The sequence below is a fragment of the Tachysurus vachellii genome, chromosome 8 (assembly GCF_030014155.1).
Source record: "Tachysurus vachellii isolate PV-2020 chromosome 8, HZAU_Pvac_v1, whole genome shotgun sequence".
Lineage (NCBI taxonomy): Eukaryota > Metazoa > Chordata > Actinopteri > Siluriformes > Bagridae > Tachysurus > Tachysurus vachellii.
In genome coordinates this window covers 15,768,002-15,792,312 of record NC_083467.1, presented here as the reverse complement: position 1 = coordinate 15,792,312, position 24,311 = coordinate 15,768,002, and the positions used below count along the sequence as shown (strand labels likewise).

Sequence of the window (24,311 nt, the reverse complement as noted above, 5' to 3'; positions counted from 1 at the left end):
CAGCTGAACACGTTTCCAGGTTGAAGTGGGCTACGAGAGCAACCCATCACTTCCGTGAATAAACACAGCGACCACTTTGGACCAAATAAACAAAGCTAATCCATTATAAATGCATGCTCTGGGGTGGAAAAGGTTAAGTGAGTATGTTTTAAAATTAGAGAACCGTCAGAACATTTCCTGGTTTAGGAATGAATCAAAATGCACTACATGCATGTTGAAAGTCATGCTTGGCAATATAATGAGAGACTGCAGTCTGAGCTGATGTGGTAGTCAGTGTGGTTAGTGAAATTAATGTAAACAAAAATGTCAAACCAGTTATAATCCAGGAGAAAAAGAGAAAGACGTATTAAATATTGAAAATCTGTTCAGAGAGCTATAAAGGAAGAGAAGAGATGAGTGGTTGGAGGACTGAGTCAGAAACGTGTCTTAAAGGTTTATTTGATGTGCTTTGTAGTATTAGAGCTGTGAGTTTGTTAGTGATGCACCACACCCATTTAAACATATGTACAGAGTAAAACAAGGTGGTGTGTTATTGGAAAATAGGTGGTAGGGTTTCAGGGTGGTAACAGATCACACCACCCCTTGTTGACTATTTTCCAATAACAGCATACCCTATTGTTCCTCTGTATGCCATATTCCATATTTTATATTTTACGACACAACATATGTTTGGTCTGTTTGCATGTAAATATCAGAAATTCAATGCTGTAATTCCGAATTATCGTCTCATATTCATCTTTTGACCTCAAACACACGTCTTCACTTTATAGCAAAAACAAAAGATGGCCTTGTCATTCCATTAGTGCCAGAACAGGTTGACTTGTAACCAGAACTACGATCAGAACTGCTGTTATACATAAATAATCAGCATCATTTGGCCTATCAGAATTGAAAATTCCATAATGCTGTGGTACAAGATATTGTTACCATTCAATACCTGATATTGATCTGATCCTGTCTGTCTGTTGCTGATAGAAGAGAGATGCAGGACTGACTTACTGTTACTTGTCATTAAAGGTGCACTGATCACATTTATTGTTTGTATGATACAATGCTAATTTCAGAGCAAGGTGTATAGGCTACTCCATTAACGAGATCTCACACGCACGTTTGTGAAAGAGAGAGAGATCCGTGTTTACTCAGCCAAAACAACACTCAGGCAAAACCTGAAATGCATCATTGAATAAATAGCACGCTAGCATTTCAGTCTGGAGGAGAGTCCCATTGTAGAATCCCATTTCACACAATGACTCCAGATATTTCTGCAGAACACTCTGTCCGTCCTACTGTTTGGTCTCTTGTCTTCTTTGTCTTTCTTTGTTTTTTGCTTTTTTGATTTATATCCAAGATCTCCTTTGCACTTACAGGCACACACACACACACACACAGCCCCAGCCAGGTCAACAGGCTGCTGCTCAATCCATTTCAGAATTAATATTTAGCAAGACAAAGGTTGTGTAAAGTGTATTCTTCCTGTTTAGAGGAAAGTGTGTGCTTGTATGAGCCTGTAATGAATCAGTGTGAATTTAGAAATTGAAAGTATTAAAATGTTTCCTGTTGTTATGAGTCTGCCACTAGAGGCATTATGTTTTCTGGTTGCTCATCTCTCACGTTTTCATTAGCTCGATGATCTCTCAAGAAGTAGGATTTGTAAGGTCTGGTAACCAGCAGATGAAGCGAATAGACTTTGGAATTGATCCAAATATGTTCAAGGTCACAGCAAGGTCATGCCTGAAATAATATTTTCTATAAGGTCCTTCCTGTTTAAGTATATTTTAAGGGGAATTTCATCAGGCAATCAAATTAGTAACAAGAACTAGACTTGTTGGCATCAGGCGCATCCCCGCCAGTGTCTGTCATCGAGTTCTACTTGTTTACTTGGGTTAAGTTTAGTTAAGTTTAATCATTTATTTAGATTTATTGAGAATTGTCAATGGAATATTCTCACAATATTGTAGGGAAGTGTGTGTACATATCATCTTGTTCATTATTATAGACCCCAAAAATGGCAGAAATACACCTGATCCTAACTCTTCCCAATCTTTTTAATTATGATAAATTGGTTGGCCTAACTTAGTCGCATAAAACACACACACACACACACACACACACAGACAGGTGTTGTTACAGTACGTGCACACAGCTAAGAATACAAACCACCTCTGAGTGTGTCTTCGAAGTTTGGACCTGCTAATCAGGAATGAAGGTGCTGTGTTGGTGCTTTACACTCTTTCTCTCTCTGTCTCTCTCTGTCTCTTTCTCTCTCTGTTTCTTTTTCTCTCTATCTTTCTCGCTCTCCCACACACACTCCCGCACACACCCTGATCAGATTGGCTATAGAGGAGACGGGCATGGCGGCAGTGAGTGTTCTGTGTTTGTACACTGTAACCGTGAACAGGTAATCGGCTGTGCTCTTGGGAGTCTTCTTTGTAATCTTTCTCCATCACAGGATTCCTTTTATTTTCTATTCATCATTTTCCAAATGTCTCCCTATCCCTTCCTCCACCCTTTCTTTTCTCTGAGAGAGAGAGGAAACAGAAATGGGGCACTTTTTCCACATCAGCTGGGACTCACTTATGTTGTCTTTTCCATTTCCCTATCTCTACTCCATCCTGTGGAATGTAGCTCAGCCCTCGTCTCATGCCCTTAGTCTCTCACTCACATGAGCGCGCGCACACACACATTCTCCCTCTCTCCCACTCTCCACCAGTTTCTGTATTTAGTCCAAACACATGGACTAGTGGCACAGGAGATGGCTAATGAATACTAATTCACCTCTTTCTTTATTGTTATTTTGCTGTTTGACGACTTGTCTGTTTTGAACGCTCTAGTCTCTGACACAGAACAGTAACTTGGAGTAAGTTGACCAGTTATGCTTTTGTCTTTTTTATTCTTAGTCATTAGAATCTGCTTTGTATTTGCTTTCTTAGATAATTTCAGGTGTGTTCTTCCTGTATTAACAAGGATTTACCCACATAAAGGTACGCACAATGGCGTAGGCTTGGTTTCAGATGTGTATGGGACACTTCAGACACATTTCCAGAGGAAATGAAAACTCCAAAAATTAACCCAAGTGTGAGCAAGACAATGCATTTGTATTGCTTGGTGGCATGAATATAACGTTAATGTGTATTTTTGAAAACAGGTGCACATGGCATGCAACTGAACAGCAGTCATGAATCACAAAGCACAAGTTCATGCTTCAAAACTTTGCCAGGAGCAGCATGCCACGCACGTACAAAACACACTCCCATGAAGATTTGGTTTCACTACTTAGTTAAAAAAAAACAACACGGAAATGTTCCTTTATTCTAGTCAACACCATTGACGTATAAAATGTATTTAAAATATGCTTTTGGAAATGGTGGGTAAATCACACTATAAAATTTGGCCGATCGGTCTAATAAGCTTCACCTCCAATAGGTCCTGGATGGGCAAAAAAAAAAATCAAATAAACTAAAGCAGAAACTGAAAATCCGACCTGGAACTACAGCTCAGATGCTATATTGGCTACATTTATCATAAATGTAGCTCATTTTTATTAAATTAGTTGCCTTCCAGATTAACATTAGGAATCAAAAAGGCTGAAACCTATTAAATCACAGCACCTGACCTCCTGATGTGTATCTGTAAAAGAAACATTACTGTTTCTCGAATTCAGCTATTTGTCATTTCTCAGTTTGCCCTATAGCTAGCACTCTCATATAAAGATGACAGAAATCTTCCTTTTTGAAACATGAAATCAGCCATCAAATATTTTCGATCTGCTGCTTATTCTGCATCAAATGGCGACTGAAAGCTCCGAGGAAAGCACAGACTGCCTCCTTCTGCATACACAGGTGTATAGAGGCTAGGGCTGTGCGATAAAACGATAACAATATGTATCGCAAGAGACACGTGAGCGATATCAATAAAAAATGTGTTTTGATAAAACGTTCGATATTTTTGTTCTTCGTCGGAAGAAAACAGAGGTTGCGAAGCAAGTTTGGTTGCATTAACAAAGGCACTCACTCTCTGGTAACCTATCAACCTAGGGAGTGACACGCTAACAGCCAATCATGTAACAGTATCATGTTTGGTTGTGCCATATCGTTGTCTCGTGCTGGTCTGCTGGATTCCTCTTCAGTAACTGGCGACTGATAAGCAGAAAATTAGTGCAATAAAAAAGTGAATAGTTCTTCAAGTATGATTAGAGTAAGAGTAACTTAGAGTTACTTTTCATATTTCTTAATTCTCACGTTTCTCTATGTTTATATTTAACACTTTGTACTATTTTATTACACTTTATTAGGCATTTCTTGCATTTTCTTTCATTTTGTACCTTAAATGTTGAGATAATTGTTAAGTGTTCATTGTGACTTTAGACTTATGTTTACAATTTAATTATTTGAGTTTTCCTGGTTGTTGACATTTCCGTCTTAATAACTGAGGGGATTATGATCAGAGGAAGGTTAGGTTTAAAATAAAAATGTTTAAATGTAATATATTTTTCTCCTGGTCCTTATTTTAAATGGGTCATAAAAAATATCAATAATTATCGATATCAACCGATATGAAACACTGATATTGTGATAGTTTTCAGCCATATCGCCCAGCCCTAATAGAGGCCCATGATTGATCAGTGTTGTTCTGACTCACAGAGACACTTACTCTTATAGATGTTTGTGACATTATAAAGCATTGAAATATGTTGTCTTCTGACAAAAGCATACCAGTTAAGAGAAAGGTCTTTACTGGAAAATTAAAAAAAAAATTGTTGGATCATATCCCTTTACAGCTGTGAATGTCTGCTTTAAAGCTGCGGGATTATAAGTATAGCCTGTAGGCAGATTGTACTAGCTGCAGTACAAAATTACACAATCTACTGTCAGTGAGCATGAATTTCCACACAATAGCTTAATCTTGTGTCTCTTTCTGTCATTCTGAAAACGCAGCTTTGATAGAGATTTGGTGTCAGCAGGAGGTCTGTCATGCTCTGTGATGTGACAGTAAGCTCCACACACTAGTTTGCCAGCAGGTCAAGAAATCAAGATTACTACAACTTTTTTAAAAGGATCTGTAAGTGCTTTTATTCTGATCCATTTCTGTATGTTCTGGTAGATTTATTGTTTAAATGAACAGACTCTGAAATGTTTCATTCCAGACTTTACTAGCACTGTACAGCTTCCAGGTTTCCTGTTTAGGCTGATGTGGCTGTCTGCACTGCACCGTAAATAAAACAGTGTAGAGCGAAACAATACAAGTGTGTAAATGATCTGAAGAATGGAATTAAATGGTGTCATTGATTTTATCTTAAATTCAATGTTGCTATACAGGCACACACTCAGAAACTGGTCCAAGATGGCTTTACTCTGCGTTCACATTAGTGGGTAACCATTTTGGTATTCAAGCCACTGGTATAACATTCAACCTGAGATTTTATGCAGATTAGTTATAATGAAGTAAAGCAACAAATGAAAACATGTAAGAATTTATTTGAATTCAGAGTAGCACAGTAAATTGGATGGTGTGTTTGTGTGTGTATGTGTGATATATATATATATATATATATATATATATATATATATATATATATATATATATATCTATATATAAAACACCATTTAGATGCATGATGTGAGGGGATATATTTTGGTTATAGCTATGACCATAATAACTGCCCATAATAACAATTTTTGTGCCACATTCTGCCATGACCCAGCAGTTTCCACTATCTGGCTGTTTTACTTGAACTGCTGATGAATTGTGCCATAATTGTCCATTAACCTAAAACCAAATATAAGGAAAGTAATGTTTAGGATTTTTCCACTGGGTATAGCAAAGCAGACAGAACTGTTTGTGAGAGAGATTGACAGACACTGTGAGTAAACAGTGTGTAACCACAATCATGGCAAAGAGACAGTGATCACAACAGAGACCGTTTTCGAGACAAAGACACTGTGATTGCAACAGAGATAGAGATGGAGTGAAGGGAAGACTGTCATCAAAACTGAAAGTGAGAGAAGATGATTAAGGTACAGGAATTGTGCGAGACCAAGCTAGACACAGGGATGGAGAGTGTCCAAGATCAACACAGTCTGAGACAAGCTGTGATTGAGACAGTGTGATTTAACAAAGAGAACGGCTATAATTGAGACATAGAGAGACTATGATGGAGACACAGGGAGAGAGCCAGACCAAGATCACGATGGAGAAAGTCAGAGAGATGGATAGACCACAACTGGGAGGCGGACCTAGATTGTAACGAAGAGAGACGGAGAAAGGGAAAGAGAGTAGCCAGTGTAGTATAATATAACTCAATTTTCTCATTCACTCACATTTCAACTTGTTTTTGAATTTCGTTAATGCTGGCTCTGTCTCATGGAGCAGCCATGGAACTAGTCAGCGTGTATGTGTGTTGGAGGAGGAGGAACAGTCTTTGTAGTAGAAGATGACCAGTAATGAGTAATGTTGACTTACAGGGAGTGGAGTGAGTGAAGGGGGATTTCTGTGGAGTAGTACAGTGGCTGCAGATGTAAAGCAGATGGAGCTGGGGCTTTTTAGCCACATCTTAAATTTGAAATGTATGGTTTGAATTTAAAAAGAATCAAGTGACAAGTTAATAACCATGGTAAAGGTTTTCTGCACTGTATTCTATATTAGCTTTGGTCTTGCCAGCTCTGTTTTACAGCTGAGTCACGACCACACCATGCTGACGTCACTGAGGGCTTGAGCTGTGAGCTTTGCAGTGATGTCTGGATTCAGCATCATTTCCCAGAGGGAGTGTATTTTAAATGTGGTTGGTTTATTACAAGTAAATAAATTTGAAAACCTATAGGTTTACCTCCCAAGAGTTTATAAGTCCACGGATGAACAAATCACGAGCCTGGTTGCTGAAGATCAGCAGATTTTGTTTCCAGGCTTTAATTTTGTATGTTTTTTGGAAGTTGCCTGGAAGACAAATAGGTATAACTAAGAGATAGCACTTTCATTTGGTGGTTCATGTGGTGGCAAGGGCAAGGTCAATGGTTTGCTGTAGATGCAGAGGAGGCAGGTCAAACCAGCAGGTTATGTGTGATGCTTCTCACATGTCTCATTACTAACCAGTCGACTTATTTGTGTCTCTTTGTGCTGTAATATGAGAGCGAGAGAGGCTGAGCAGGTGGAATGTGCAGTACGCAAACACAGACAGTGCATGAACGTAAACGTGTCATTGAAATCCGCGAGTCTGTTTCTGTTGAGCTGATTTTAGTTTTGAGTTTTTGTGAAGGTGTGCTGAGGAAACACAAGCTGTGCGCTAAGCTAACATTCCACCTGTCTCCTGAGACACCGTCCACACCCTTAAATGCCAGAGCTCTCCTGTACGTTGAAAATGAATGAAAATGAATGTACGTGGTGGTCTGACACACCTCTATGCTGCTGTAATACTCGTTTCCGGTTCCCCAGGCACAACCTGGTTGACAGTAGAGCAACTTTGGTTATAGGAATTTATTTGCTTACATGATTGTTTTCTGAATGAGAAATGCACAACAGATTTGCACACTGCTGTTACATGCAGTCACCTTGCAGTTAAACATGAGATTTTTTTTTTTTAAATGATTTGGATCATCAAGCAGATTTTAATATTACACAAAGATAACCTGAGTAAATACAAAATGCAGTTTTAAAATGATTTCATTTATTAAGGGGAAAAAGCTGTCCATACTTGCCCAGCCTAATATGAAAAAAGAATTGCCCCCCTAAATCTAATAACTGGTTGTGCCACCTGCCATCAAGTGTTTTTGATAACTGGCATAACTGGTAACTGGTCTTTCACAATGCTCTATAGGAATTTTGGCCCAATCTTCTTTGCAAAATTATTTTACCTCAGCCACATTGGAGGGTTTTTGAGCATGAGCACCCTGTTTAAGTTTATGCCATAGTATCTCAATCAGATTTAAGCCCCGATTTTGATAAGGCAACTCAGAAATCTTAATTTTATTTTTTTGAGGCTGCATAGTTGGACTTACTGGTGTGTATTAAATCATTGTCCTGCTGCAAAACCCAAATGCGCTTGAGTGTGAGGTCATGCATGAATTGATGGCCAGACATTCTCCTTCAGGAGTTTTTGGTAGAACACAGAATTTATGGTTCCTGCAAAACAGCCCCAAACCATTACACTACCACCACCATATGTGACTGGTGGCATGATATTCTTTTTAAGAAATGTTGTGTTAGTTTTATACCAGAGTTAACGGGGCATACACCTTCCAAAATGATAAACTTTTGTCTCATCGGTCTGCAGAATATTTGCCCAAAAGTCTTGTGGGTAATCAAGATGTTTTTTTTTGGCAATTGTGAGCCTTTGTGTTCATTTTGTGGTCAGCCTTGGAACTCTCCCATGGATGCCATTTTTGCCCAATCTCATTCTTAATGTTGAATCATGAACAATGACCTTAAGTGAGGCCTGCAGCTCTTTAGATGTTGTTCTGGGTTCTTTTATGAACTCTTAGATGAGTCGTCGTGCTCTTGGAGTAATTTTGGTAGCCTGGCCACTCCTCGGAAGATTCACCACTGTTCCAAGTTTTCTCCGTTTGTGGATAATGGTTCTCATCGTGGTTTGCTGGAGTCCCAAAGCCTGAGAAATGGCTCTGTAACCCTTTCCAGACTGATACAAGTCTCTTACTTTGTTTCTCATCTGTTCTTGAATTGTTTGTGTTGCTTTTTAACATCTTCTAGCATGCTGTACTTTTCCAGACATTTTCTTTTTAAGTGATTTCTTGATTCAACAGGCCTGGCAGTAATCAGGCCTGGGTGTGGCGAGTAAAATTTAACACAGCTTCGCAAATAGTGTGGTTAAACACAGATTGTTCATAGAAAAAAAGGGGGGGGGGGGGGGACGTACGGTCAGGTAGATTTGACAGCTTTTTTATCCCTTAATATATGAAATCACATTTTTAAAAACTGCATTTTGTATTTACTCTGGTTATCTTTGTGTAATATTAAAATCATATCTGGATCATTTAAGCATGACAACAAATATAGAAACACATTTCACAGCACTGTACAGATGCTATTCAAACTTATTTCATTGAGATGCAAGGACACAACACTTAAACTCATAGCAGAAGCCATATATCTTGAAAGCATATCTCATAGTCAAAACCCTCTGCCTGGAACTTTGTGCAATCTTTTGTATTCCTTAGTGTCTGTTAATGCACTTAAGTAGCTATCTAGGTCTATTTACACTATTTTAAACAAATTACACTATTTGGCCAAATTTCTGTGGACAGTTGACAAACACACCCATATGCAGTGTTTGTATAAAGTACTAGAAAGCAATACTTGAGTAAAAGTACAAGTATCGTACTAGAAAAAGACTTGAAAATTAGAAGTGAAGTGAAAATTACCTTTTAGAATATTACTCAAGTAAAAGTCTTAAAGTATCTGATATATACTGTTAAGTATCAAAAGTAATTTTCTGATATTTAATGTACTTGAGTATTTGAAGTAAAAGTAAAAAGGTTTTTTTTTGTTTTTGTTTTTGTTTTGTTTTTTGTTTTTTAAAGCAAGCGGTTAGAACTTTGATTGTGAACTTTATTGTGGCTTTCTTAGTAAAGCATAAAGTAGTAAAGCATAAAGTATATTCAGGGTTCCCATATCTTCTTAATCTCACTCATCAAATCAAAATCTCAGTCTTTTCCAGGACTTTTCAGGCACAATTGTCTTAAGTTCAAAGAACAAACAGCATATTTTTAGAGCTGACAACAAAGAAAACAGAAAAAAAACAGAAACAGAACTTTCACTTTTGTATGAACTTCAGGTAAAAATGAAAAATAAATAACATTTCTTTTTAAAAAAAAAAAAAAAAAAAATATGACCTGCTGGTAGGGAGAACATTTTGGTCATGTGGTATGAGCATTTGTAGGGCTTTCTCCCCAGGTCACCATCACACACACACACACACACACACACACACACACACACACACACACACACACACACACACACACACACACACACACAGGCCACCTATGTCCAGCAGCTACTAATACGCCAGTCATTAGTTGAAACTAAAAAGGTGTCTGTTCATCTTCAAAAGAAGCTGGTTTTCAAAGTTGCCAGAATTCGGTCTTAGTCGGGGTGGTCGTCTACGATAACGGGAGGTCCTCCAGTAGGGCAGGCACTTATTTCCAGGGATTTCAGAACAGCATAACAGATATTGCGTCATCTGGGAGGTGTGGAATATTTGATAATCTAACCATAGCCATAGTTTTTGATTGTTTTTGTTTTCTAAAATAAATCTACCTGTATGACTGTTTTGTCCTTCGTAGCATGCTATTTTTTTTTTTTTTTTTTTTTTTTTTTTTTTGAAAGAGGTCGTTTTTCCAAGACCTCCGGAAAAACGGCCACTTTACGTCGTGGTAACGAAACCTTCCTTTATCTAGGAAATGTAGTGGAGTAAAAGTGAAAGTTGACATAAATTTAAATAGCGAAGTAAAGTACAGATACATGAAATTTCTACTTAAGTACAGTAATGAAGTATTTGTACTCCGTAACATTACAACACTGCCCATATGTGTGACAAAAATGAAAACACACGTTTGTATAAGTGACCCAAAATGTTCCAGCATGGCAATGCCCCTGTGCACACAGTGAGCTGCATGTTGTTCAGTGAATCTTATAGAACATAGATTTGTTGTCTAAATCCTGTAATACTTGTGTGTATATTTATCTCCTGAAGTTAGGAGTGGGTGATATTGCTAGTTTATATCATAACATTTAAATACCTATTTTGTAAATGTGCCACAAAGATTAATAAGAAACTGATGATGTTAATAAAATGTAATGGAAAAATTAAGAATCTCTCCTCAATCGCACATCAGCTACTGACCAGGGAGGGCACAGGTTGCTTTTACGTAGTGATTCACATGATGTGCAATTTATGCTTCACTGTCAAAATTATATTATTATGCAGAGTGTGAAAGTTTTGCTTTCTGATCTCAGGGACCGTGCACTCCTCCCATCATTACTCACACAACACATTCAGTGTGAAAATTTGCTGTCTTGTTCAGTCCTGATGGTTCAAAAGCAGTCTCTCTCACACACACACACACTAGAGGGAGGGAATGAGCGAGCCGGGGCCAGGGCCATGCAGATTGAAAGGTGAGTTTTCCTCAAAGGTAACCAGAGCTAGAGATAACCTACTGCTCTCTCTTTCTGTCTGTCTGTCTCTTTCTTTCTCTTTATGTTTTTTCTTTCACACACTCTGTCTCGTATAAAGAGACTGTGTGAACACACAGTCTCAACGATTAGGTTACCAAAATGAAAAGGACATTGTTCCAATTTACTGAAGTAGTCAATAGCAACAGGAAAGTCAAAGAGGGGGGAAAAAGAAAGAAATGAAAGAAAGTGCGAGTGTAGAGGGGAAGAGTGAGGCCAAGCATAACCACTGTGCTACTGAGAGTTCAGCCAAGGCCTGGGAATCATCAGGCACTCATATTCACAGCTCTTATATTTTTTACAGTTACAGTATCCTGTACCAGGCTCTGATATCAGCAGGTAAATAAATTACAAGTAATCAGGAAACACCACCGCATGATCGATGTCCTCCCTGCCTTTCAGTTATTTTGCATGTGTACAGGCTCAAAATACGAGTAAGCTGTAAATGTAAATAAAGCAACAGTTTGATCAATTAACTGATAAGCCCAGGATTACAATGAAGTTATTGATTCATCTTATATAAAAAGACTTATGTAATGGAAAACTGGTTCAGAAAGCTTGGATCATTTTTATACGGTTTTGTATTTTATGGTGTGTTAATGAGAGACACTGGAGATTTACACAGTGGAAATGGATTTAACTGTGGAAAGATATGCTTTTTTTGTGTGTGTGCTGCAAGGTCAGAGGAGCTTCAGAGCAGGCAAACATCCTTGCATATCGATAGAAGCCTATTTCTAAGTTGTGAACATAAACTGTGAGGGTTTTTAAGTCTGTGTTGATTTCAGGGTGTCTTAAAGACATTTTCCTATTGTTTTTTTTTCAGTCTGATGCAGGACATAGACTGAGTGAACCAGGATTAAGGGCATTACATACAAGGGGCCTACTCTTATACTATTCATGGTCTCTCTCCTTCTTTCTCTTTCTGAACCAGTGCATTCATTCTGCTTTTCACATGGATTAGTGCAGTTCGAGTTCAGTATTGTAAATGGCAGCTGACCCAGGACCAGTTCCACCCCTCAAATCATAGCCTTCTTTTCCCTGGAACAATATTAGGCCTCATCTTTAACAAGCAATTTATTCAGCATGGCCTGTTTTTGGACAAAAAAAAAGCTCTTGGATCAGCAGCCAAGTGGGCTGGACAGAGACAGCTAGACAGAGCGCTGTGTGAGCCACTCTGTTCCTTCAGCATGGCTGCCTTTGTCAGTATGGGCTTTGGTTGTGCACTGTAGGAGGATTAGTAGGCAGGTGAAAGGTGCTTTTGCAGACTGGTCTGAAATCTGTTCCCCTAAACTCTGCAGTTACTGCGAGCATTCTAACCACATGGGTAAACGGGTCTAAGATCAGCTGGTAAGCTTCACAGAATGAAAGGCATGTATGTAGAGTGTTGCTCAAGCCTCAACATGCCCAAGGAACTGTCCCTCAAACGTGGAGGGAAAATTTTTACTGAGTTACATCATTCCACTAAAAGCTTCCAAATGCTTCTAGTATTTCTATTGCTTTTCCCTTTAGTATTTGGGTTCCATTCTTTTTCACACAACCAGGCATACTCTTTCTTACCCCCACGTTCTTTGTAATACATAGTTAAGATGGTTTAATTTACTTGAGCAGAGATTACAGAAGAACTTGGAAGATATTATCAGAGACTTTGTATAAATGAGAGGATAGTCAGGGAACTGGTTTGGTTTGGTTCTGAGATAAAGCCTTCATAAGCTTGAAGGCAGTCTCCACCCTGAAACACAATAAATGTCAGTTTATATTAGTTTATATGGTTTATACTGAGATATTTGTGGTGCCACTCTGCTGCTGCTTATTTGTTGTTCAGAGCTGCAGCTTTCTTTATCACTTTGAGAGACTAGTGGTTGTTTGCATGTTGCACAGTAAAAAGATTCCTAATGATCTCATATGGAAGGGACAACAGATTTCGATAACAGAAAAGTAAAAGGGCAAGTGATTTTTTTTTCACTCACCATTTTCAATGGCATCCAGTGTAATATTAATGGGAAATCCACTGTAAATATTGTAGACCACAAACATTGGACTCCAAGTCCCAGAATGCAAAGCAGCTTTATTGGGCAGTCTATTTATGCTGAACAGAAGTGATTTGAGTGATGACCAGCACTGTGGCACTCACTGTGATATTAGCACGAAAAGTCTAAACTTTACAGTCTAATATCTTTAAGCATAGTGTATAGCTGATGAGGTGAGAGAACCGGACAGACTAACGGACCACAGTGCTGCTGCATCACTCTTTTAGTGATGAAGAGATAAATCAAGTTTTCATTTCTACTGGCATGAATATGAGCAGCTGGCTCACTGGCACTGTGGGCAGAGACAAATGAAGTGTACAGTGTATAAGGGTAAAGGTCATAACAGCAATTCAAATTTGAAGCCAAAATCAGACTGAGGCCCTCTAGTGGCTGACTGCAGTACAATTTCTAACCCGCCCAATCCCATGTTCGTGAATGACAGAAGGCAGTACTTCATGTTGTCAGGAAAGGTGGTTTGTCACATTTATATGTTTGGTTGACACTTATCTCTCTCCCAGGACTTTTCCTTATAAAAAATACATTTTATAGGAGTTATTTAATGATAAATAAAAGGGTGTGCTTCATAATGTTATGACGGTTTTGTACATGTAAGCTGATTCTCATGAATGTGCACATTCTTTCCAACACTATCCCTTTCCCTAGCTTGTTCTGATGTAAACAGTCCTCCCTGTTAATAAACTCCCTGCTGAGGATCTTTCCTGTATTTTGCTCAGTTTGATATTTTATTGTACTGATGTATCGCAAACCAGTGTTTGTGAAAGGTGTATGAGAATGAACACTAGACCTTGGTAAAGTTATCCAGTCACTCCTTTAATTCTAAAATCTTTTCCTGACTATAATATAATCAATATATCTAGCTGCCAAAATTATGACTATAATTACTATTTTGCATATTGATTAATAACATTGCCACTTGTTGTTATGAGGTGATGTGCCATGGTAAGTTGCAACTCAGGTGATTGCCTGCATGTTTACTTACATGTGTTCATCGCTAAAATGGGTGGGTGAGAGATGTGGCCACTTCCATTTCAAACAGAAAAAGGCTTCAAAAGCACACAGTGGAGCTGTGTGGGCAGTGGGCAGATTTGCCCCTGCCCCTGTTATAAGCACCGAATTTGCAGTAAAGGAAACACATTTGTTTGTGTTAATTATTTATCATAATTAATTCACTTGAAGTTCAGAATATTATGCACCTTTGCACTTTGTGTATGGTTCTCTTTATACTTGTGAAGCAATCATGTGCAACTAAACACGTCCATTGAAGGTGCTTCTGGAAAAGGTGCAACACATTCTGTTACTCTGCATTAGAGAAATGGTCAGTATCAGCATAATTTATCATGATACATCTAAAATTACTCCCATGTTTACAAGCAGTAGCACACACCAGCCTTTACTGTCTATTTCCTTGCTCCAACAGCTTCACTATGCTTGTGGACTACAGATAGCTTGTGACTGTTTATAACTCAACTGGACAGTAGCTCTTTGATTAAGTGAAATTCACAGGTCTTTTTATACTGACTCATATGGTGGGTAAATATGTCTTTACTCCTAAGATTATGATAGTTGTGAGAAATGCTTTTGTGGCAGTTTAGTATTCTATAAATATATACTTATGTTAGTGTGCGTTTTATCTAGGTCTTTACGACATACTCGAATGAAGACTACGACCGACGCAATGACGAGGTGGATCCTGTGGCAGCTTCTGCTGAGTACGAGCTGGAGAAGCGTGTGGAGAAGATGGACGTTTTTCCAGTGGAGATGGAGAAAGGTAGTTTACTCCCACAGCTTGCCTCTTAATATGACAAACATTTTGTAGTATTACAGTTAAGGAGAAGCTTACTGATGTTCTTGCCCTCTGTGCTGCAGGTGATAATGGGTTAGGCATCAGCATCATAGGCATGGGGGTGGGAGCCGATCAGGGTCTGGAAAAACTCGGCATCTTTGTGAAGACCATCACAGAAGGAGGAGCAGCTGAGAGCGATGGCAGGTGAGTCTCAGTGTGATTGCTTGTAGAAGGATTAGGATTAGTTTTCACCTTTTATATCTTAATGGAATCGAGGTAATCTTATCAGTAGTTGTTAACATACTTTATACATGTGGATCCAAGGCTCTGAGGTGTTCACATCAAAGTACATTATCTTCTCCTTACCAAAAACACAACTAAATTAAGTTTTCTGACCTTAAATCTATTGAGTTGATTTTGTCATTCAAAACTATGTAATATTTTATATATGATTTTAATAATAACGGTGTTTTATAACCCATAAACAAACAATCTCACCTCAGATCTCTATTGACATATTAGCAGTTTCTTTGGTATGTCCCTATGAAATGAGCTGGAAAATGCATGCAAACTTTTTTCACCCCAACAGAAACATCAGGGCTCCAACATGAAGCAGAAGCATTTTGTAACACACTAAAGGGGATCATTTTGTTTTAATAACTGGTCTGACATAATTTCAGTTATTGCATGGCTTTGCTTTTACGATGACACAGCATATAAATATTGTTGTTAGAATAATTATTTTTTGAATGGGAAACGTGAGGCCTTAAAGCTTGTATGACATTTCATATAAACACCAATGCAGTCAGAATTTGCCTTTCAGGAGGAATTTTAACAGGCAATTTATCACATTTTGAGCGTTGGTAGCATTATGAATGCTTACACAAACATTGTACTATACCTTTAATTTTAAGGCATTTGACAGCTGTCCACATCTAGAGAGACTTATGTTTGTCATTAATACAGTTGTGCAGGTAAGGGTTAAGGACCTTGCTCAAGGGCACTGGCAGCTTGGAGGTCCTGGGATTTGAAATCGCTACTATTTAATTAATAATCAAGTGTCTTAACCCCCATGATACCACTTACCTGTTACATATTACACCATGGATGTATTTAAACCTGGTGGTTTTTATTTAGGATCCAGGTGAACGATCAGATCGTAGAAGTTGATGGCATCAGTCTGGTGGGAGTGACACAGCTCTTTGCAGCTACAGTCCTCAAGAACACAAAGGGAACTGTTCGGTGAGTGCTGAACTTATGCCTGCATGATACAGCAACAGACACCTTAGTGTGAGCTCTTAGCTTGACCCACACATGAATGGAAACTCGTGTAAAATAGTAACCGCCTGGGAGACAGACAGGTGGGGCTAGCAGAGACAGTTTTAATACTGATTACCTTATATAATTAAAGTTTACCTTTGCAGAATTACTGGGCTGTTTAGCCACCCCCACACTGCCTCAGTAATCTGTACAGCTCAACTTGGTATGGTAATGGTTGACCACAGGCAAATGAGGCACACACACAGTCTAGCTAACTATAATGAACAACGCAGCCTTGTTTGCAACTTTTCATCATGCTTAAGCTACAGCCACCCTCTATCATCATAGACACAGATGAGCATGTACACTCTAGTCACCTCACCAACCTCCACAGGCACATGTAGAGGCAGTAACATTACCTGAGGTCCACTACACACCTTGTAGTGATATGTAGGTCAAACCCACCTACTTCCTTTCTGCTAACCTATCAGTTATGCCATGTGCAGTTTTCTGATTGGTCGGGAGAAACCAGGGACCCAGAGTGAGGTGGCCCGGCTGATCAGTGAGACGCTGGAGCAGGAGAGACACCAGCAGCAGCAGAGACTGGAGGATCCATATGAACAGTCCACAGAGGAGGTGGGTCTGTGGGCTCGGAGTTTAAATTAAACAGGAAGCTTGTTCAGATTTGTCAGGTAGCTTGTTTCACCAAATAGCTCATACAGAAAAATCAGACTCTCAGATACATTTCTTTCTGCCATCTATAATATTTTCTTTATCTCATTGATTAGGGTTAGCAAGGTTAATGTTACTCATGGCAATTTTTAATGTTGAACTTCTGTAAGTGTTGCTGTTCAGATAAATGTTTTAGTTGCTCTTTAGTTTTCATTCAGAAGTGGTGCTCAAGTCTTTTGCATACTGTGAGGTATTTGAATGGGGAGTGACTGGTTGAGGTCAGGTTGGATTCTGTTGCGTGAATGTTGCTCTGTAGTCATGTGGTATATGCAAAGCACAAGGGCAGGAACGTATGCTGTTATTTTTCCTTGAGTTCAGATGATTACACTAAAGAAAAGTTCACTGTGCTCAGATAACAAGCTCTTGTTGCGCATGTTTCACCTCTGTACAGCCTTTATCTGAAGCATGATATACTCACTTATGAATTGTTAGGAGGGTTGTGACGCTTTTCTTTTTAAATATTTGGGATACTTGATCAGATTGTGTGTATTTTGTTAAAAAGTATGTTAAACCTACATATAATTGTAAGTAATCTACTACTCATAGACAAACATATTCTGTGTTTGAACTCTACTGGAAATTAGGCATTTCTGGTAATTTGCTATTTCCTTTGGAGAGTAAATCACTCAGTGACATCGCTGTGTGCTTGTTTCAGGATGAACACTACGAGGAGGACGAAGGAGAGGAAGATGGGATTGTAAGCTCTAGCTTTGGCAAGAGGTCTGGGGAGCTGTATGATTTGCCAGAGAATGAAAGGATGTTCCTGCCCTCAAGTATGGATGCTGCTCAGCTTAGCTTCAAATTTAAAGAGGTAAGCAAGAGAACTAATCCAGATGTTAGCAAAGCCAAATCTATAGGGCGTCCCAAAAGTCTGTATGCCAGCACCACTTGATTTAGAAGCCTTTATTATTGCCACATATGCATTACAGCACAGGGGAATTCTTTCCTTTGCATATCCCAACTGAGGGGGTCGGGGTGCAGGGGCAGCTAAATTACTGCGCCCCTGGAGCAGTGAGGGTTTAGGGCCTTGCTCAAGGGCCAAACAGTGGCAGCTTGGCAGTGCTGGGGCTTCAACCCCGATCAACAAACCAGAGCCTTAACCACTTGAGCCACCACTGGCCCAGAGGTTGTGCCTTTATCAGTGTATCCTCATCTGGTCTGCAGCCCTTCCAGTCCTTTCCAGTTGTAAATTGTTAATATGTTTGGCAAAGCTTCCTTATACCTGAATGATTTTAGTACATTTGTCTTTGGTCAAAGGCAAATAAGTATGAAATATTTTGGAAGAATATATATATATATTTTTTTTTTTACTAAAAGTTTTAATTTGGATAAATCCTGTAATACATATACTATTTTTGACGTTACTTATGTTATGGTTGCCCTATGATATTCTTTATTTTAAGTTTGATTTAATAGTTAAGATTGTTTCCCATTTAAATAAAATGCGGAATGAGTTTTCCCCCAAATATTGAATTTTCAGTAAGCTTTCTTTATCATCCAGCTTCAGATAAAACACAGCATAGCTGAGGCCGAAGTCAATCAGCTCAAAGAAAAGGTATTGTATGTCAATAAAATGTTCTTGCTTAATAATTTTTGTTCTTATTGAAAAAAACAACATTCTTTTAAAATAAATGCATATCACATTACAAAGATTATTCTGGCATGTATTTAGTTTTAGTTTTATTTTAGAGGCAAGATTTGTATTTTAAGCTGTAGGATTAATATTATATGTAGAGCATATCTTGTAATTTTTGTATGAAGTGAACATATTTTGGAGTTCAGGGGGTGTGGCATTATTCTGAACCATTTAATGATTGAAACTGCATTTTACACTTAATATATGAATGGTCGCTGTGTAGCTGAAGGCGTCTGGGAATGACCAAAAAGCATGGGAGGAACGGCAGGAGCACCTAGAAAAGTGTGCCGAGGAGAACTCAGAAAGAATCAACTACTTGGAGAAGAACTGGCTTGAGGCTCAGTCCCTCTGTAAAGCTCTTAATGAGCAGCTCACTGACTCTCAGAACCAGTTTGAATCTTTGGACAAGAAATACAGCAAAGCCAAGAAACTGCTCAAGGAGTACCAGCAAAAGTAAATAGGGTTCACCAGCATTCAACTGAGACATATATGAAGGAAAAAGCTATCAGAGGTTTTGTGTAAGTTAAATGATTGTTTTCTGCAGAGAATCTGACTTTTTGAAGAAGGAGGAGGAACTAAAGAATATTCTGGAGGAGACAGAAAGCCGTTACAAAGCCCAGCTAGACCAGCTACAGAAGAGGGTAAGGGTAGATGCAGTCTGTTATGGTAATAAATTCACGCTCCATTTTCTACCAACTTTCCAAATCTGATTTATTTTATTTATTCATTTATGTATTTATTTATTTTTTTTGTAGGTTGAAGCTCTGGAGTCCTGTAACAATCTTCAGGACTCTACAGCAGAAAACTGCAGTGAAGGGTCTATGGACTTAGACAATAGACTTGCAGACTCACTTCTAGGTAAACAGTAATTTGCTGCTGTAGTTTTGTCAACTACTTCGGAGTAGGGATCAATATCTGCCATTTGGGCTTTAAATTGTTAAGCAGTGTCAGCAAATCATATTTGTTTTCGGTAGCAGAACTGAATCCACTATGAACGAACATGTTGCTGGAATTAGGATAATTATGTGGTATTAACAGACTGAAAAACAGACAGTCCTGGAATCATAAATCAGATATGATTTTATGTTTTTTTTTTTTTTTTTCAAAATTATAGTCAGTCAGCAGAAATGTAAAAAATGTTAATAGGCTATTATAAGTATAAAGTATATACTAGCACACAGAGCTGGTGTGGATGCGTTATTTGCAGGGCCTTTTTTTGAGTCTTACTGAGACTTTGCACATACATTTTGTTAAACTAGGGTTGTGGTAAAACTATACTCAAAGTTCAGTGCTATGCAGTGACCGCTAATTTTTTTTATTAGAATTATTATTCATTATGGTTTTATTTATTTATTTATTTATTTATTTATTTAATCTCTTTGTTATTAAGCCTGCATTTGTGATGATCTTTGTTGCCACAGAATAGGACTTGTTAATATAGGTATGATGTCTTGTTAAGTTGTCATATAATAACTTTAGCAATGAAAACAGCTTTTGGACTACCATCTGATGGAGTTATTGTGCACCACATCTGTGGGAAAACACTAAGTAATTGTGCCATTCAGATTTCAAAATGTACTTTTCAGATACTGACCTGAGTGAATCCGTGCCTGAGACTAAGCTTTTGGACACTAGTGTCCACCGGGCCAAAGGCCTGCTAGCTCAAAAGTCCAAACGGCAGCCACCATCTCGCAGTAAACTCAAAGAGATTAGCAGCTCGTCGGCATGTCTTACTCAGGTTTGCAACATATGACCATATAAATATGACTAAAACGCTATAAAGTGCAATACCTTGCATGAATGCCAGAATATCAACTAATGATTATTTATGAAGTGCAAACCACATTATTGATGGTATGTTCTGATACAGTCTTGGTCCTATCTCTTTCTAGGCTGAAGAGAAGGAGTTTCAGGATCCCAAACATCATAGGAGGTCACTACAGGATAGTCTGTCTCTGCCAGTGCTCTCTCAGCCATCTAATGGCCAGAAGGAGGAACCTTGCACTGCCCGAACTGTGGGCACGTCCAGAAGCACCACAGAGCTCTCCGTCCCACCGTCTTCCCCTGGAACCAGTCCAGAGAGCCCCTGCACTTCTCCAACTAAAGACTCTTCCCCAACTAAAGACTCTTCCCCCTCTGGCTTTCTCCGAAATGTCAAAAAGAGAGAGTCCAAAGGAAAAGGCAAAGAGGTTAAAGGTAACAGATGCATATAAAATAGGTGTGTGATTTTGAGCCAGTGTGAATTGATGCACTGTATGAAACTTCTCTGCAATACTATCTAGTGTATTCCATTAGGAAAAAAACTTGACAAATGGCAGATTTTTTTATATTTCAAGCATCTATGATTAAATGTGTCTTAATTATTTATATTTTATTTTAGAAGACCCTGGTGATGGAGCAGGAAAATCTAAAAGGCGATTCCCTGATTTCGGGTAAGTGGAGTAAATGTCTGACAGTCTTTAAGGTGATCAGCAATGAGTAGTGGGTTTCCAATGAATCATGATTCTGCCCTTCTCTAGTGGTCTCAGGAAGTCTGGTGGGAAAGGCAAGAAACATGATAAAGAAGCAATGCGAGCATCATTGGACAGCAGGTACTGTAAACAGCAGCCTTATATTAAGGTCTTATCAAACCTGGCAAATGCAGTTCATTCCAAATGCCTAATTACCTTATTCTCACCATATGTCCTCTCTGCAATCCTGGACAAAATGCACCCATTCACAAAAGAAAATACATTTATAATAAAAATATAATTATAATTTAATCACAATTTACTTCTTCTTAAAACCAGAGGCTCAGCAGAGCTGCTAGAAGAGTCAGGGCCAAATATCTCGCCTTCAGAGTCTTTGGCGTCCATCCCAACCTGCATGCCTTTCTCTTGGTTTGGGGATAAGGACAAGGAGAGAGACCGTGAGCCTTCATCATCTACAAGCAGTCTCCCTCAAACTTCAGCAGAGCCCAGTGAACAGCAGGACCGCAAGAACAAGGTGCAGTCAAATTATTTTGCTGTCCTTCACTGATGTCATTACATTGAGCTTTTTAGACTAACGGAGCATAGTGTGTGGTCACTTAGCATAAAGCATTTGAGAAAATATATCACACTAATTACTGTCACGTTGCTGGAGCCAAATGTCTTACTACAGCTTCCAAAAGGATATGCACACTTACAATCTCCACTTAGCTTGGGTTAGTGTGCAGATCTCCCTCACGGGGTTTCTCGGATTATTGTTAGCTTCTCAACGTAGATAAAAAGTTTATTATTTTATAATGCAATATGAAATGATTTCACCCCTGACCATCCCAGTCTCCAGCTGCATAGCCACAAAAGGCAACACCATTTCCACATTTGTGGCAGTGTGTTACAAAGCACAGGTTAGATAAATGCAAGAAAATAAGATGTAGTATTTGAGATCAGGGCTGATGGATAATTGTGAGTGGTGTGTCAGATGTGTCAAAACGGAATGATGAATAAGAAGCAGCGGGGAGGAAAGAAAAGGGAGACGGGTAAGAAAGAGGGAGTGTAACAGTATAGAGAGTCAGAAATGAAAAAAGAGGCAAAGAGAAAGGAGCCGAATGAGAAGGAGGTAACTTGGACACTGGGAGCATGATGGGTTTTTATTTAATTATTTGCTTTTGAGAAATATGTGGGAAACTGTCTAGTCATTATTATAGCAGTGTTGTCACTCACGAACATCCCTTTTTCCAAACAGACAAATCTTTCCCGGTCCTCTCTGTTCAGTCGATCTTTAGATTTGGTACAGTATTTTTCACTTTGACATTTAGACACGATTCATTACGTTCTAGATCCAAGCTAACAACATAGTCTCATCACACAAGTATTTATTATTCCCTACTTGTGCAGTTAGAATGGTGGTAGTAATTTGTTTTGGGCTCAAATTAGTGCATGCTGCCATGTCCCTGTCCCTGTCGGTGTCCCTGTTATGCTTTAGTTCCTGCCTGAATTTACTTGAATGTCCAATAAAAGCTGGTTACCAGCATGTCTGCACTTTACATTGCTGTAGTGATCCTGAGTGGACCCCAACGCTTTTTAAAGTTTTCTGCTGTGATGTTAGCATGTGTTACAGTATGTTAGCTTTTGTGTAATAGTTGTAGTGTTAATGTAGATTTGTTGTTGGAACCAAAAGACTTTTTTGTCGTGCATGCTGGTTGGTCTCGCTGAACGTTTGCCTTCTGTAGACAGCATTGGTTACTCTGATTCTTGATCTCTGTAAATTATTTTTACAGAACAGAAATAACACTTGTGTAATATCCCATTTCTCTTTTCATGTGAGTTTAAATTTGACTTGTGTGTGTGACTCAAGTCTGGAAGTTCTCTCTGCTCTGTGTTGCAGTACATCAGCGAGGCCAGCATGTTTTTATAGTCTGTATATTCACTCAGTCAGTGTTGAAAGCAGTCCCACACAGCTGCTAATTTTGATTTTAAATCATTAGCCTAGACATTATATATGTGTTGTGTTTTTCTTAACTCATTCCAGAGCACGTCAGTGCTAGATGATTCAAAACCAGGCAGTCCGATTTCAGAGTTATCAGGGCTAGTGACAGAGCCCAACCTGTCAGGCCGAGCTCACACTTTAACCTTCTCTTCCAGTGAGGTGAGTGGTGTGCTATGACCCCCTGTCCCACCCCAGACTTAACGCTGTGTGTTTGTGTTTGTGTATCAGGCCTGTGACACAAAATTACTGTCAAGGTCAATAGTTGTCTTTAAAAGGGGAAGTTGCCTGTGGGTTTGTTATAATTTATGAATGATGTCATGCTGCATGTCTGATCTGGAAGGCTGGATCAAAGTTTCTTGTGCTGTTTGTTGTGCTGGGAGAATCTGTCTGGTTGCTTTTGCCCTAAAATATTTATTGTATATTGATTTGTTTATGACCTTTGTGTTCATTTTAAGTCTTGTGGTGTTTTATGTTGCTAAATGTTGCATGCCATGGAGGCTTCAAATATTTGTAGTGTTTGTGCATGATTCATTTTTAAAAAAAGGTTGTGTTTGCAGCAAGCATATAGAGAGATTTGTGTGTATGCTGCAGTGCTATTGTACAGTGCTATTGCTTTTGTGATCAGGAAGACATGTTTGGCTGAAATGCTCACAATATTTTCAATGTAATAGTTATGGAGAAAAAAGATAAAGTCTTGGAATGATCACTACACTTTTAGGATAAAACGGTTCCTCAGAGTTTCTAAGTTTATAATGGAAACCAAGACGCAACCTTTTTTCCTAAGAGTGTAGCTGAAATTGCAAAGCCATGTTAATGTTGTGTGTGGGCACACGTTGTATTTATTCTGGTAGTTGCTGGATAATGAGCCTTGCTCAATGGGGAAAGACTACCAGTGGCAGAATCGACCAGTCTCTGAGTGGACAACTCAACAAGTGTGCCATTGGCTGATGGGTATGAACATGGACCAGTATACTCCTGAGTTTACTGTACAGGCTGTTGATGGACTGCAGCTGATGAATCTGGACAGTGAGAGACTAAAAGTGGGTGAATGCTTGCAATATAATAACAAACACTTGCATCAAAAACACTGTAAAATCCACAATATACACAACTGTGTCTGGATCCCAATAATTATTCTGTTTAAACTTAAGCCATCGTTCTGTTCGTATAATACACTCATCTTGGCCTGTTCTGTTGCTTAGCAAACATAGAGTACTGT

General features: G+C 38.8%; 1 protein-coding gene across 3 annotated transcripts in view; it reads left to right on the top strand.

Annotated features, from left to right (window-relative positions):
• Positions 1 to 24,311, top strand: part of ppp1r9ala (protein phosphatase 1 regulatory subunit 9A-like A) — a 31,273-nt gene that overhangs the window by 5,245 nt on the left and 1,717 nt on the right. For 2 of the 3 annotated variants that reach the window (XM_060876530.1, XM_060876529.1), the window contains exons 3-18: positions 14,865 to 14,997; positions 15,096 to 15,216; positions 16,150 to 16,254; positions 16,779 to 16,908; positions 17,660 to 17,815; positions 18,506 to 18,559; positions 18,864 to 19,093; positions 19,185 to 19,281; positions 19,396 to 19,498; positions 20,227 to 20,378; positions 20,533 to 20,836; positions 21,021 to 21,072; positions 21,160 to 21,231; positions 21,430 to 21,625; positions 23,135 to 23,251; positions 23,944 to 24,132. In XM_060876530.1, coding sequence (XP_060732513.1) covers positions 14,865 to 14,997; positions 15,096 to 15,216; positions 16,150 to 16,254; positions 16,779 to 16,908; positions 17,660 to 17,815; positions 18,506 to 18,559; positions 18,864 to 19,093; positions 19,185 to 19,281; positions 19,396 to 19,498; positions 20,227 to 20,378; positions 20,533 to 20,836; positions 21,021 to 21,072; positions 21,160 to 21,231; positions 21,430 to 21,625; positions 23,135 to 23,251; positions 23,944 to 24,132 — 2,211 coding nt within the window. The remainder of the gene's footprint in view (positions 1 to 14,864; positions 14,998 to 15,095; positions 15,217 to 16,149; positions 16,255 to 16,778; positions 16,909 to 17,659; positions 17,816 to 18,505; positions 18,560 to 18,863; positions 19,094 to 19,184; positions 19,282 to 19,395; positions 19,499 to 20,226; positions 20,379 to 20,532; positions 20,837 to 21,020; positions 21,073 to 21,159; positions 21,232 to 21,429; positions 21,626 to 23,134; positions 23,252 to 23,943; positions 24,133 to 24,311) is intronic. The other variant, XM_060876531.1, reaches the window with a different exon arrangement.